The sequence below is a fragment of the Diabrotica virgifera genome, chromosome 1 (genome assembly GCF_917563875.1).
Source record: "Diabrotica virgifera virgifera chromosome 1, PGI_DIABVI_V3a".
Classification (NCBI taxonomy): domain Eukaryota; kingdom Metazoa; phylum Arthropoda; class Insecta; order Coleoptera; family Chrysomelidae; genus Diabrotica; species Diabrotica virgifera.
In genome coordinates this window covers 302,867,096-302,883,424 of record NC_065443.1, presented here as the reverse complement: position 1 = coordinate 302,883,424, position 16,329 = coordinate 302,867,096, and the positions used below count along the sequence as shown (strand labels likewise).

Below are 16,329 nucleotides of genomic sequence, written 5' to 3'. Positions count from 1 at the left end.
TGGGGTTGAGGCCCTTGTCCCCCGGCCGCCATCTTGGAAAAAGTGGTGCAAGGGGCTTTCGCGCTGTATCTCGTAAACTAGCTACCCTACAGAAAATTTAATTTTACATGAAATGAAGAAAATAAAATTTTCTACAATTTTATATCTATTACTTTTTATCGTAAAGTGAACAACAAAAAAGTTATAAACAAAAATAAGAGAAAATTTTGTAAGAAATTTCCTTTTGGAGGTTATAACTTTTTTTACGTTCATTTCACAATAAAATAACATCATAGCGATTTTGTAGAGAATTTTTCTATAAACAATTTTTACTATAAAGTTGTTTAATTTTATTTATTATCTAGATTTTACAGCGCTCCAAACTTGACCAGATTCTCGAATTCTCGAAGAAAAATAATGCTTTTCTATCTATACATATATTAGACGAGCGGCATTAACCGTTATGCCAACCACGAAAATAAAATTTAAGGTGAATGATCAATTTTGGTCTATTTTTATGTTTTTGAGGTCGCTGAATCCGAATATGAAGTTTATTTTTATCTAGAGTTGGTGGAACATGTTAAAAAAATAAATTTTATATAAAAATGCCAAAAATCAATTTTGATGATTTTTCAAATTTACCTCGCTGTATCTTTGGTCGCTGTAAATATTTCCTTTTAAAAATTTTACTTTGTCATCTTTGAATAGTGATGCCGTCGAGACCGAGACTAGTCTCGTCTCGTCTCGTCTCGTCTCGACTTTTCGAGACGAGACCGTGGTTCAGTCTCGTCTCGCCTAGTCTCGACGAGACGAGACCCAACGAAAGTCTCGTCTCGGCGAGACGAGACCAAATGAGAGTCTCGACGAGACCAAACGAGAGTCTCGACGAGACCAAACGAGAGGCTCGACGAGACCAAACGAGAGTCTCGACGAGACCAAACGAGAGTCTCGACGAGACTCTCAATTTAGTCTTGAAGTTTTCAATAAATACGTGTATCTCTTCAACTCAATCAAGATCTGCACTGTAACAACAATTGAATGTAGCATTATGATTGAAAAATCAAGTGTGGCGTGGCGGATAAATAAAATTCAACTAAGGTGAACTGTGAACTGTAAATATGCAAAATAGATAAAAATTTTATAAAGCACACCTTGAATAAGGAGTCATTTTGGCGCACTAGTCCTTCGGGAAAGTCGAGGAAAACGCATCGTTTTCCAAACATGGATTCGTACGTCAAAATGACTCCTTGCTCAAGGTCAAGGTGTGCTTCAGTACATAATGCTGCACTTACCTATACGAAGCACTTTTCTGCACGTTTGCGCGTTGCGCCTATTTCTTTATTGCGTTGATATTGCACAGCCTATAATTTCTGATTTATTAGCAACCACGGAATGAGTGATTTATCATACTGATCGCAGAAAAAATTATTTTTCCGGTTAAAGTTTATTTGCGCTGCAAGAAAAAATCCTCCGCAGAGGCTTGCATTTACAGTTGTCACACATTCTTTTATTTGTGTTAGGTATGGCTTTGTACTTAAAACGAAACAATACAATAAAGACGAAAATTTTATTTTGTACAAAATGGCCGATGAAACAACAGAATCACACATTCTAAAAAAAGTAACATTAATCTCAAAAAAATAAATTTATAAGTAGTATAATGAGTAATTAACATAATTAAGTACTTATTAATAATGCCTACATCTACCTATAAAAGGAACAATTCTGGTTATAAAAAGTTATTCATTTTCTTTAATAGACTTGTACAACTTATTGTTGCACCATGAATTAATACATAAAATGCATCTAGCCGAGTCCGCACTCAATCTATTTCTATGTTTTCGAATAGTTAATCCGGCTCGCGAAAAAAGTCTCTCCGCTGGCACACTTGTAGCAGTAATACTAAAATAATCTCGAGCCATTTTCGACAACGTTGGATATGTAGAAGCATTTTGATTCCACCATTGCAAAATGTTCGCATCTCTGGGGGCTCTCGGGCTATTGAAATACGCATCTATTTCGTTACGCCATGTGCTCTCCGCAGATTTTTGATTTTTCATTTCAAAAAGACAACATAAATCAAAATCTTCATCCTCTTCTCTAGTGGAATGTTCGGTAGTCTGAGTGGAATTACTTTTAAACTCTGGTGCATAATATTCATTCTTATAAATTTCTTCAAATTTCTGCATCGACGAATTAAGTAATTCCTTGCCCCAATCTGTCAAATAGAAAGTTTCTTTTTTGTGTCGAGGATCTAACAGTAATACCACGCAATATATCCAATTGGCTTTGGTATAGTGCTTAATTAATTTATTACGAGCTGCCTGGAAAGCGAGCAGTATCATTTCATCCACTGATGTTCTATTTTCTTTGGAGTCTAGAGCGAAAATTTCTTCTTCTAGTTTGTCAAGTAACATATTGAAACCAATTACCACCAACGGCAGCGTGACATATTCTTCTGCACTCAGTAACACAGACAGTGATTTAAAATATTTCAATATTTTCTGGATTTGGGAAAATATTGCCCAGTCATCCTCACGTATTTTTAACGAACTTAATTCGGCATTGTTCTCGCATAGGGCATTTAATGCCGGTTTCAGTTTAATTGCAACAGCCAACATGTCATTGGTGGAATTCCACCTAGTGGAAACATCCACATTTGTTGCTAAACATTTAATGTTCGTTACGTCGCAACATTTTTTAAATTTGTTTTGCCACTGTTCACTTCGTTTTATTTTTAGGAATAATGTTCGCAACTTACTCAACGGTTTTTGTTTTTCACCCGCATCTTCTTCTTGATCAGACTCAGATCCACCATCTTCCCCATAATCGTCATAATCATTTTTGGGCTCGTCTCGTATTAACTTCAGTATGTCTTGGACAGCAAGATTTAATATGTGAGCGAAACATCTGAAATGTTGATCAACAGGATCAAATTTCACATTAACATCGTCGGCCATTATTTGAGATAATTCGTGCATAAATCGGGTATTAGAGGCGGCGTTATCGACTGTAATGCCTTGAAGCTTTTCAACAATGTTGTACTTTTTTAAAGTTGAATAAAAGAACTGAGCTATATCCCGTCCTGTGTGGTATCCGTGTGATGGTACAAAGTCAATCACCAGAGACTGGAGCGTATAATTATCGTCTACATAGTGAGCGGTTATCCCGTAGAACGATTTATTGGCTACATATGTCCATCCGTCTATTGTGAAAGAGACTTTTGAACTATTGGCATTCATAATCCTTATTACACTCTCTTGCATTTTATTAAATCGATCCATAGCTTTTATCTTAAGGCTCGTACGTTTGGGATACACCAGTTGTTTATTTAAGTAGCCAAAAAGCTTTTGGGAGAAATCGTCTTCAAAAAAATTAAAAGGAAGGTATTTGACAGCTATCCACTCTACAACCAGCTCATCAAATTCAGGTTGACTGATGGGTGCGCACGCGCTACCAAACTGTAAACAATAAACCAAATAAATATGTTAAAGACCAATTTTTTGGAGTTCAAACATGACAAACATACAGGTTGGGGCACTTAAGACGGATCGTGCTAAAACTGCGTTCCCGTAAAAAAATTAAAAAAGCTTCAAACGAAAGTTACACCGAATCAAATTGTTCATATTTTAAAGAATAGATATACAGGGTGTCCCTGAAATAAGCGGCATAAATTTAACCACAGATTCTATGGACCAAAATAAGTCGATTGAAGCCAATTTATCTATATACAAAGTTGCTTCGTTTGGCCGTGAGAGGGCGCCAAAGTTTATTTTTATTTTTAGTTTTTCTGTAATAATTCATACGCGGATCGTTAGATTTAGATGAAACTAGGTACCTGGATACTGCTTAAGATGCTCTAATATCTGATATGCATATCAAGGTCATTTCGATGCGATAAGGATATAAACCACCCCCACCGTAACAGAAACCGTGGTGTAACTTTTTTATGGATTGGACATTCCAGTCATTATTTTTTCTGGTAAAATACCAACCTATTCCGCATGTTTTTTGTCTCTTACAAAAAATGAATATCTGCAGCCGTTTTCGAGATAAAAAATATTTTAGTAATCGCAACCCCGAATTTGGCAGTACCTAAAATTTTTTTTTTTGGCTCATTTCGAAATAGGAAAACGCAGACACAAATTCCTTGGACTAAAATAAGTTGATTTCATTCAATAAATTTTTGTCGAAAAATGCTTGGTTTTTCTGTGAGACCTATTGGAATTTATAACGAAAATTTTTAAGTTTTGTGCCCTCTCACGGACAAACGAAGCATTTTAAGACAAAATTCTTATAAGTAAAATGTACTTATTTTGGTCCAAGGAATCTAAACCTGCGTTTCCCTTTTTTCAAATGAGCAAAAAAAAATTTTTGATACTACAAAATTTGGGGTTGCGATTACTAAAATATTTTTTATCTCGAAAACGGCTGCAGATATTAATTTTTTGTAGGAGACAAAAAACATGCAGAATAGGTTGCTATTTTACCAGAAAAAATATTGACTGGAATGTCCAATCCATAAAAAAGTTATACCACGGTTTCTGTTAGGGTGGGGGTGGTTTATACCCTTATCGCATCGAAATGACCTTGATATGCATATCAGATGTTAGAGCATCTTAAGCAGTATCCAGGTATCTAGTTTCATTTTCATCTAAATCTAACGATCCGCGTATGAATTATTACAGAAAAACTAAAAACAAAAATAAACTTTGGCGCCCTCTCACGGCCAAACGAAGCAACTTTGTATACAGATAAATTGGCTTCAATCGACTTATTTTGGTCCATAGAATCTGTGGTTAAATTTATGCCGCTTATTTCAGGGACACCCTGTATTTTTGACTGTACAGAATTTCGGGTTGGGGCTGTGCACCCTACATGTTATTTCAGTTTTCAGTTGCTCGTTGAATTTTATTCAGGCTCTGATAAGCATACGTGGAAGATAGGGTCTACTAACTTTTACCGTTTTACCGGTTTTCGGTTTTTTTGGGAAAAATTACGCTTACAGACCCTTCCTAATTGTAACATCGAAACACCTTGGAAATGAATGAAGAAACGTTAAAAAGTGAGCACATCAGCGTTGCACAGAGCATAAATGTTGCTTTCATTTTACAGTCATACAGTTGGGTATTGCAAATTAAGAATTATTATTAAAACTACACGGAAAAAAATGTGTGAGAAATTTGTGGCGCAAATTTGTAGCAAGCAAATTGTAATTTGTTTCTACTGTTTTTGTATAAAAACTGCCTTCCTATTAAAGTGGTGGAGTGGAATATACAATAATTTAGGAAGTTTCGTGTATTACAGAATGAAATACCAAAGAAGAGAAGGTACTACATTACTTCAGTGCATTACGTTGCAGTAAATGATGCTAATTGCTTGTTGTTGTGAGCGCAATTTGGATAGTACTGGTTAGGATCTATTGTAGTAATAGTTACCAACATAATTACTATTGCAAATTAGTCGTAGCAACGGTTATAAATATTTGAATGAAAAATTCCTATGAATAACAGCAGTGATGTTTGTTATAGCGGCCAACTTTTAGAGTGATAAGGAACTTTAAAGCGTTTGACAATGGTTCTGTTTCCATTTATAAAATCCAAACTAATTGAAAAGTGAATACAGGTGTGCGAATAAGGGTTTGCGAACGCATTTGCTACTATAACGTACATCTATTAATTGCCATTTACTAGTAAATGGGTAGGTACCTCTAACTTAGGTGGGTACCTAGGTTATTACTTGTACAAAAAATGTAAATAATGCACCGTTGTCATCGGAAGCCTTCGGGCTACAATTTTGTAAGGGACGAAGTTTTTCATTTGAGTCCTCGTTTTCGAGATATCGAGTGATAAGTGACAAAATCCGGCAGACCGAATTAATTTTCGCCGTACTTCAAACGGAGTTACGACCTGACAAAGATCGAATGGCCCATATAGGCGCCAATGCATTTCGTTAGGTTCTCGATTTTTTTCCGACGAAACGGCTACATGCAGTTTGATGAAACTAGCATCAAAAAATTGCGTCATGTATAGTGTACCTTGAACAATAATTAAGGAAGCTTCGTGTATGAAATATGCAAGAAGAGTAGTTACTACATTACTTGTAAAAATAAATAGAAGTTTCTACTTTGCCTTTGAACTAGAATTTTTTGGTTTAAACTAAACTAGGTATTGCCATTTTAAAACAACTAGCAATGTTTACATTTAAACTTAAACTACACACTTCATTTCTAAACATCTGATAATGACTTTTTAAAGTTAACTAAAATACAAATTTCTGTTTTTAAACAACTAGTATTTCCTGTCATTAAACTCAATTAGAAATTTCAGTTTTAAAGACGAAATTTCTACTTTTAAAGTCGGAACTTTTAATAACTTTTCAACAACTAAACTATTATACACTTTTAAACTAAACTGGAAATTTATACTTCAAAATTATAAATTTTTACTTGTTAAACTTCTATCAAATTTCTGTTTTTAAGGTAAACTAGAAATTTTTGCTTTAGATTCTTACGTGCTTAAGTTAAGTTAAGGTTAAGTCTTAAATTTGCTTTATTTCTTGAATTTTTTTTGTTACGTTACACTGCGTACACAATCATATTAGTTTGGATATAAAATGTCAGATATTTATCAAAAATATTCTTTAAGTATGTATAATGTTATATCGATGTTTATATAAATATCATTATATTTGCCAACCCTTGTAAAAATATTATCATTGAGTCAGGGAAAAGTTGAAAAATCGTCTGGAAGAGAGAGTCTGGAAAAGTCAGGGAAAATTATTTTGAGAAAAAAGTGTCTACCCTGTTTTACCAAAAACTGTTTGGGGTCCGTCTCACCCTAGGTGGTCCAACTAGACCGTATATGGTGGTTCATGTAACCCTTAACGGTTGGGTTAGTTGGACCATTAGAACGTTTTGTTTATGTTTTTTTATTGAATACTATGTGTTGTTTTTTAGAATTCTGATTTTGTTTATGAAATGTGCAATAAAGTTTGCGTAGTTTGCTATTTTATAACTTAATTAATTAAGCGTATTAAAGAAAATATTGGCACTTTTGAAAATGTGGTCATCTCCCCCGGAATTACCCAATATATGTAAGTACATGGTGTTCTTTTTAAAATAACGAAGTTGCCAAGTGCCTAAACCGAACATTCTGAATAATCGATAAACGTAAAATAAAATAATAAAATTTGTTGACTTTTTGAATTTACAGACTTACGTGGCAATTGATATTATGTATTTTTAATAATTTTTGAATTTTTATGCAGAGACGATGAGGCCGTGACTAGTTACCGTTAATTAGAAAATCAAATAGTAAGGATACGAAAAAAAAAGAAAGGCAACATTGGCTTACCTGATGCTGAGAACTCCGAAACATATTGGAGATTGTTTGCTGTTTGATAGCCGATGTCGATGCTGCTGCATTTATGCCTCTTCCATGTGTGTTGTCGGCAGGATATAGTTGAGAAAATTCCTTCTTGTGTCGAGCTCGTAAATGCTTCTTTAATCCACTCGTGTTTGATTGTTTCATTTTTAACTGAACATTTTTGCCCTGCAGTTTACATAATTTACACTCTGCATATTTTTGGTTCAAATTGTTGTGCAAATAGGCGAAGAGATTTTTAAATTTTTCTGATTGCGAGTTGGCATTAACACGTGATGTAGAAGCACTGGAGTAAGATTCATCTTCCGGAAAAACTGATGACTGAGAACTGGACGACATGCTCGTGGTTTCACATTCCTCTGGGACAAAATCTTTGTCTTTGTCACTGTCATCACTAGCACAATATGGATCTTGTTCTTCGAGAATCTCGTCTGCAGCTTCGTCTCCAACTAGTGGTTTTGCACGTTTTACAGTGGTTGATTCAATCCTGGCACTTCGTTTCATTGTTGTAATTCACTCTACACAATACAATATATATACCGTAGTTGTAAAACACATTAAAAATGCTTACAATCAATATGTAACACGCGTATTCGACGTATTCGCACTCGCATTCGCTGATTGAAAAATTGTTGCGATTGCAAGAGCTAAAAACAGACTGAGACTTGAACCCAAAAGATAAGAAGTAGCTAAGAGAGAAGGACCCATGCGGTTAGTCATCGAATTATCAGGTAGACGAAACACAGGAAACAGAAACATAAACTATCCTGGGAAATTCCCATCTGCAACATCTGCAAGCTGGTGTGGTTTATGACCTACCGCCAAAGGGCCAGACCAGTGAGTAATTGCAAGTACAGGCCAGTCGCATTAGGAAGGTTGAGAAGAATTTACAATATACTTTGCATTATTGATGCAATTTAAGACGGTCTCTAGCGGGTGCTTCCGCCATAAAGCATAGAAACAGATTGTGCGGGTTTTCGGAGAATATGACAATTTGTACTTCATACGTGGAAATGTGGGAATGAAATAAAAATCATTAGTCGAGACTGGGCGAGACTAGACGAGACTAGACGAGACCATACGAGACCATACGAGACGAGACGAGACGAGACGAGACTGCATTAGGTCGAGACGAGACTTTAACTTAGTCTCGTCTCGAGTTAACGAGACGAGACGAGACTAAGTGAAAGTCTCGTCTCGTCTCGTCTCGTGGCAACACTATCTTTGAAGTACGTAGATAACAATGAAATTTGTCCAAAATGTTTAAACACATTAAAAGAGGAGTTGTTAATTTATTAACATTTTGTCATCATATTTCGTTAGGTTCATGTTTACTTAAAAAAGTTGAGTGACAAACTTTTTAGTTTATAATTTTAACCAACACAACAATAAAATACAGTTCATGAAGAAGTTTTTTGGAAAATTCTAAGTCAAAATATATAATAAGAAAAAAGTTATGTTACTTCATATACAAGCGGCACAACCCAAAAAACGCTTATATCTCGAGATCCTGACCACGGTGTGGTGAATGGCTAATTTTTATCATACTTTATGATTTTGATATCAAAAATCGTTTTTTTGCTCTGCTTAGGAATTTTGCATTTTGCGGTTGCGTCATTCTTCTTCTGAAGCGGCGAATTTGTCCTCAAACAACTTCTTGGACCTTTTCTATATATGCTTAGAGTTATAAGTTTTATAGAAGGAAGAAAGATCAAAAACAGATTAATGATAGCATAGGAATGTTAAAATCATAATAAATTGTATGAATAAAAAATATATACAGATAGAAAAGTAAACCTAACTTTTGTTTTTATTGTATGGCATGTTTTTATGAGCATTCGAGAATCTGGTCAAGTTTGGAGCGCTGTAAAACCTATATAAATAAATAGAATTAAACAACTTTATAGTGGAAATTGTTCGCTGAAAAACCCTCTACAAAATTGCTATAATGTTATTTTATTTTAAAATGAACTGAAAAAAAGTTATAACAACCAAAAGGAAACTTGTTAAAAAAAATTTACATATTTTTGGTTATATCTTTTTGTTGGTCACTTGACGATAAAAAGTAATAGAAACAAAATTGTGTAGAATTTAATTTTCTACATTTTATGTTTAATTAGATTTTCCGTAGGGTTGGTAGTTTACGAGATATAGCGCGAAACCCTTTTGCACCCCATTTCCAAGATGGCGACCGGGTGACAAGGATCGCGACCCCAAAAACTTAAACTTAAGCTTCTACTGATCCCCCTACACATTAAAGAAATAAAATTGACTCCTCTAAGAAATGCAAGGTACGGCCTAAAAAATGTAAGATTTTAATGGACTATAAGCTTTTATTATATAAAAATAATAGGCCCATGGATTGATTGACCATTCTCTATCCGTTCTTGTCCATTGCTTTCATCCTCCAATTATTTGTGACGTTGAGTCCTTTTAGATTATCTTCTAGATCCATTTTCCACCTTGATTTGCGTCGACCTCTTCTCTGACGTCCTTAGTTTGTACTTTGCAGTAGCATTTTCGGTAGTCTACCCTCTGGCATCCTCTTTATGTGTCCTAGACATTTAGGGTTGAATTTGTATTACCCCTAAAATGCTGAGCTTCCCATATATCTCTGTCAGATCTTGATTTGTCCTTCTGAGCCAAACACCGTTCTACATTTTTCCTTCAAATATTTTCCTTCATATTTTCGTTCCCATATCTGCACCAATTCTTATTGCTTTTCATTAAATGTCCATGTCCCTGATTCATAAGTTACTATAGGTCTAATAACCGTTCTGTATATTCTTAATTTGTCACCTGTTGATATGAATCTAGTCTAGTTCTAAATACCTTATAAATATTGCATAAACATACGTGTTCGCTTTCATTAGTCTATTTTGGATTTCTTCGTCTATATATTTGGTTCTCGTGTGGGTCTGTATTCTGTGTGCAATTAAACCCTCCCTAATTTTAACATACTACACTCACCGGCAGAGAAAACGGGCACCCCAAAAAATGGGTCATTTTTAATGTCTTGTATTTCCTAAACCTGATGTTCGATTTAAGAAATTTTTTTAATATGTTATAGCCTTATTCTTTATCAATATCGCTGTAATAATATTGTAGCTAGACAGGTACATTGTCATTGTATACAGGATGTACGAATCAAACTGTGTTTTTTCTCAAACTTTGGAACACCTTGTGAAATGGTCTAGCTTTTATAAAATACTAAAATTAAAACCCAACTATAGCTACAGATTTTCTTAACATTCTGTTTTTTTATTCATCCGCTTATGTTGGATAATAAAAAAGTTAGGCACTTTAACAACTACCTCTGTTTTTCGTTAATACAGGGTGTTTTTCAATAAGTACGGCAAGCTTTAAGGGGTAATTCTGCATAATAAAATAATGACAGTTTGCTTTATAAACTTATGCCCGCAAATACTTCGTTTCTGAGATAGGGGGTGTTGAAATTGTTCTTACAAACTGACGATTTATTTATTGCTCTAAAACGGTTTGTGATATGCAAATGAAATTTGGTAGATTTTAAGAGCTAGTTATTGCGTATTTTTTGGCATACAATTGAGAATTTTATATTCACCATTGGCGTGCATACGGGATATATCTAAAATATTTATAGCCGTATACACGCCAATGGTGAATATAAAATTCTTAATTGTATGCCAAAAAATGCGCAATAACTACCTCTTAAAATCTACCTAATTTCATTTGCATATCATAAACCGTTTTAGAGAAATAAATAAATCGTCAGTTTGTAAGAAAAATTTCAACACCCCTTATCTCGGAAACGAAGCATTTGCGGGCATACGTTTATAAATCAAACTGTCATTATTGTATCATGCAGAATTACCCCTTAAAGTTTGCCGTACTTATTTAAAAACACCCTGTATTAACGAAAAACAGAGGTAGTTGTTAAAGTGCTTAACTTTTTTATTATCCAACATAAGCGAATAAATCAAAAAACAGAATGTTAAGAAAACCTGAGGCTATAGTTTGGTTATAATTTCAGTATTTTACAAAAGCTAGAACATTCCACAGGGTGTTCCAAAGTTTGAGAAAAAAACACAGTTTGATTCGTACACCCTGTATACAATGACAATGTACCTGTCTAGCAACAATATTATTACAGCGATATTGATAAAGAATAAGGCTATAACATATTAAAAAAAAGAATGTGTGCGTACTTTGTACGCACATAAGAAGTTATACTTCTATTATATGATTTCAACGAAATAAATATAAAAATGAATAATCTTTTTTTTAATTTCGTTGAAACACGAAACTATAGCCGACTCACGACTCCAGCTCAATCAGAGAGTGCAGCAAGCACCTCTACCGGTTTCAAAACTTGTTAGTCTCTCCTCAAGAGGCATATATGCTGCTCTTGTTCTGACCCAACTAGGACAAACCCCGGCGTGCAGTCACGGATTGCAACGAACAAAATGGCAGGGATGCCCTAGCGGCAACTGCTATAAAAAAACTAAGTTTTCAATCTAATAGCACATAAAACAACAACCAAAAATGTTATTCTACATCCTACCTGACTGAAAACAATGGTAACCTTCTCTGGTAACACCTCCGAGGCTTCTACAATATGCAAGCCATAACAGATACGGAGAAGAAATAATAATTATACTTTAAACAGTTTATTTCTATTTTATTTAAATATTAAACTAATTTTAATGCTTACCAGTTTCCAAAAATAAAAAAAAATAGAAATGGTCCGGATTTGAACCCAGACCTTTCGATCTCTAGCCAAATGCTCTACAAATAACACCACGACTTCTCTGTTTATATATTTTCTCGGACATAGTGACAATTCACGGTAACAAACAGACAAAGTGAAGTATAATAAATATAAAAATGTTTTAATAATACTTATTTTACTCCCGAGCAAGACAAATCCAAAGACACAAAAATTATAATATATATATTTCCTAAAAACACTAAAATATTCTTTTCACACCTTTTTTTGCACTGATATAACTTGAAAGATTTACCAACTAACGTCATACCGTCTGTGTGCGCGTGCGTGTAGAATAATAAAAATTCACTCCCAATCGCGCCTAAAGAAGTATAACTTCAAAAATTACTTAAATCGGACATCAGGTTTAGGAAATACAAGACATTAAAAATGACCCATTTTTTGGGGTGCCCGTTTTCTCTGCCGGTGAGTGTAGTTTAGATTTAAAATCTGTAAATCTAGTTCTTATTAATAAAGCCCATATCTTAGTTGCTACATCTGATAGAGCAATTTATCTTTAACTTTGGCATATGCTAGATATTTTGTAGATATTTTCTCTTCCGATTTTTGCATTCAATTCGCCTATTACTGTTGCTCTTTCCATTTTTGTTCTTTCCATTTTTGTCATATGTATTGTCATTCCAACATCACATAATATTTTATACAAATAATTTAAAGGGTTTTCATCCTGATATCTTGTTTGCTCAAAGCCTGTGTACCTGTAGTCATCACTGACGATAGAATTGTTAATCCGGGAACATTCTGTGATGTGACCTGAAAAGGTCGTTTTAAAATAAATGTATCTTTCATAAGGAATTTTAATTAATTTTATATAATATTAAAAAACACATGGAACAATTAGTATTTTTCTTTTTGCAGCCAATATAGCCGGCCTCACCGAAGGTCTTCACTTCTCATGGGTATCTCCGTTCTTGGTAAAGATCGCCAACGACAAGGTGAACTACAACATCACCGAAGAAGAAGGTTCTTATTTCAACATAGTGACCCCGGTGGCTATGACCATATGCACCCCACTCTTCGCCAGGCTTTCCGACAGGATTGGAAGAAAGCGTACCTTCCTACTAATAGCTATCCCGCATATGTTAGCCTGGATCATCAAAGCCTTTGCCACGAATAAGTATCACTTCTACATAGCAAGGTTCATGGCAGGAGCTGCTAATGGATGTTCTTTTTCAGTATTGCCCATTTACATGGGAGAGATCTCCCATCCGGACATAAGGGGTACTTGGGGTAATGCTTTACCCACCTCTATGTTTATAGGAGAACTTTTGATCAACATCATCGGTAGCTACTGCGGAGTGCGGATGACCTCTTTTATTTGCATGCCTCTACCTATTTTATTCGTCGTTTTGTTTTGGTTTATGCCAGAATCACCTTATTGGTACATCATGAAAGGAAGATACGACGAAGCTAAAAAGTCTCTAAAGTTTTTAAAGAGAAAACAGAACGTTGATGGAGATTTCAAACAGCTGAGGGAAGACGTGGAAAGACAGCTAACAGAATCTGGAAACTGGATTGATTTATTTAAAATCAAAAGCAACAGAAGAGCTTTTGTTGCTGGTCTCTTTCTGAGGTTGACCCAGCAAACATCTGGTATGGGTGTTTTCCTGGTATACACTCAATTCATTTTCCAAAAATCTGGTGGTAATGTGACCCATCAAATGGCTTCCATTATATACTTCGCTACCAGTTTGGTACTTAATCTTTTTGCATTATTCTTTATTGTAAAGAGATTTTCAAGAAAAGGCTGCTATATTGTATCAGTATCAGCAGCTGGAGTGGTATTATACATCATGGGTACATACTTCTACTTGGACTCCAATACAAATACAGACCTTTCATCATTCCAATGGATGCCCATCACTAGCATGGTTCTGCATCAAGTATTCTTATCGTTCGGAATATCAGTGTTACCAACCCTTATGTTAGGCGAGATATTCACTGCCAACATCAAATCTAAAGCCATGACCCTACTCATGATAGAATTTGGTCTGGGTAATATACTTATGAATATGATATTTTACAACCTTAACGCAGGAATTGGATTCTACGCGCCATTCTTCTTCTTTGCCGGTTGCTGCACTTTCGCCACAATTGCCGGATTTTATATTATTCCAGAAACCAAAGGCAAAACTTTAGAAGAGATTCAACAATTACTTAAAAAGTAACTTGTTTCTAGTATTTATTGAGATTATGGAAAGACTGAGATTATTAGAAAGATATTAGAGGTTTTCTGTACAGGGACTGCATTGTAGAGACAACAAACAACATACTGGTGAGAACTTAAACCCTACAAGATATTTTACAATATTCGATTCTCCAAAAATCGATTCTATATTGATTCTATCGATACTAGAATTTACCTACACAGTAGAATAACAAAATTTGGGCATAATATTTATGTCCCAATATTTAGAAAAAATAGGCTGACACATTTAGTACCAGTAGCTGAAATCAGTTTATTTCTTGCCTTAATTTATAAAATTATACCAAATAGTCCATGTGGTGGGACCGCCCCCGTCTGGAAAACTTTCTGATTCGGTTTATTTGTGGATTCCTATTCAAAAATGTCCCCTTTAAACAAATCTGAAGGGTGCCGGACGGAATTTTTGGGCAGAAATTGTTTAAACAATTTTTTTAAACAAATACAAAAGATTACGTTTTTTTGCTACGGAAAATATATTTTTAAGTTTTGTGGGTCATTCTAAACAAGAAAGGTATCTTGTAAATTTTCTCAAAAATTGATAGTTTTCAAGTTAAAGACGATTTAAAATCTGAAAAATGCGAAAATACGCATTTTCGAGGCCTAAAAACTCATATTTAAATTAGTATTTTCAAGGTAGAAAGATACTTAAATTGAAGTTTATACATTCAGCTTCAAGATTCTGAAGAGTGATTGCGTCTAACCTTAATTTAAACCGCTATTTTTTAATTGTTAAATATGCACGTTCATCCGATATTTTTGCCGGTGCGGCGCGCTCTATTTCAAAAATCTCCAATTTTCCTCCGAAAAATATTTTTTCTAGATTTTTTGTGACATTCTAAATGATAGAAGTTTCTTGACATTTTTCTCAAAAGTTAACAGTTTTAAAGTATAAGCGATTGAAAATCCAAAAATGCGTTTTTTTGGCATTTTTCGGATATTAAATCGCTTATAACTTTAAAACTATTAACTTTTAAGAAAAATGTCAAGAAACTTATTTTATTTAAAATATCCCAAAGAATCTAGAAAAATTTATTTTTCGGAGGAAAATAGGAGGTTTAAAATAACGGTACATATAAAGGTTAGACGCGATCACTCTTCAGATGCTTGAAGCTGAATGTTTAATCTTCAATTTAAGTATCTGGCAACCTCAAAAATACTAATTTAAATATGAGTTTTTAAGCCCCGAAAATGCGTATTTTTGCATTTTTCAGATTTTAAATCGCCTATAACTCAAAAACTATCATTTTTTAAGAAAAATTAAAAGATACCTTTATGATTTGGAATGGCCCATTTGGAAAAATATATGTTCCAGAGCAAAAAAATGCGATCTTTTGTATTTGTTTAAAAAAATTGTTTAAACAATTTCTGCCCAAAAATTCCGCCCGGCACCCTTCAGATTTGTTTAAAGGGGACATTTTTTAATAGAAATCCACAAAGAAACCGAATCAGAAATTTTTTCAGACGGGAGCGGTCTCCCCACATGGACTAAAAAGTATTTTTAATTTTGTAAAAGATACGGACATTTAAATTTATTGTTTTTAATAAAACATAAATATAGTATAACGTTTTTTCTTTATCCTATATAAACACATTATAGATCATATTTTATAGGTAGTGTTTCGAAATTTTCACGAGTATTTATAAATAAACTTTAAATATAGATAATTATGTTCATAACCTAGAGCATCAATTTAATTAGTTTCTGTTGTCTTAAACGGTTAGAGATATTTTAATAGCCATAATAAGACATAACATTACCTACAAAGTGTTGATAAGTTTTATCATTATGTTCCGTATGTAAAACATTATGACATATTTGTTTATTAAACAAATCTTGTTATATTAATCATGTTAGTGCATTTATACATAGAGGAAGGGGGTGAACTCAGTCACAGACTAAAGAACAAGCACGATAAAGGAGAATGAGAAATAATATAAAATAATATCTTCAAAAAAAAATAACGTCATGGAACTAGATCATTCCAGTGGAG

At 34.0% G+C, this 16,329-nt stretch overlaps 1 protein-coding gene across 3 annotated transcripts in view; it reads left to right on the top strand.

Moving 5' to 3' along the window:
* The window catches only part of LOC126879213 (facilitated trehalose transporter Tret1-like), a 60,023-nt gene extending 44,122 nt beyond the window's left edge, over positions 1-15,901 (top strand). For all 3 annotated transcript variants that reach the window (XM_050642267.1, XM_050642266.1, XM_050642265.1), the window contains exon 3: positions 12,991-15,901. In XM_050642267.1, coding sequence (XP_050498224.1) covers positions 12,991-14,300 — 1,310 coding nt within the window. In that variant the 3' untranslated portion in view covers positions 14,301-15,901. The remainder of the gene's footprint in view (positions 1-12,990) is intronic.
* The last annotated feature ends 428 nt before the right edge of the window (positions 15,902-16,329 follow it).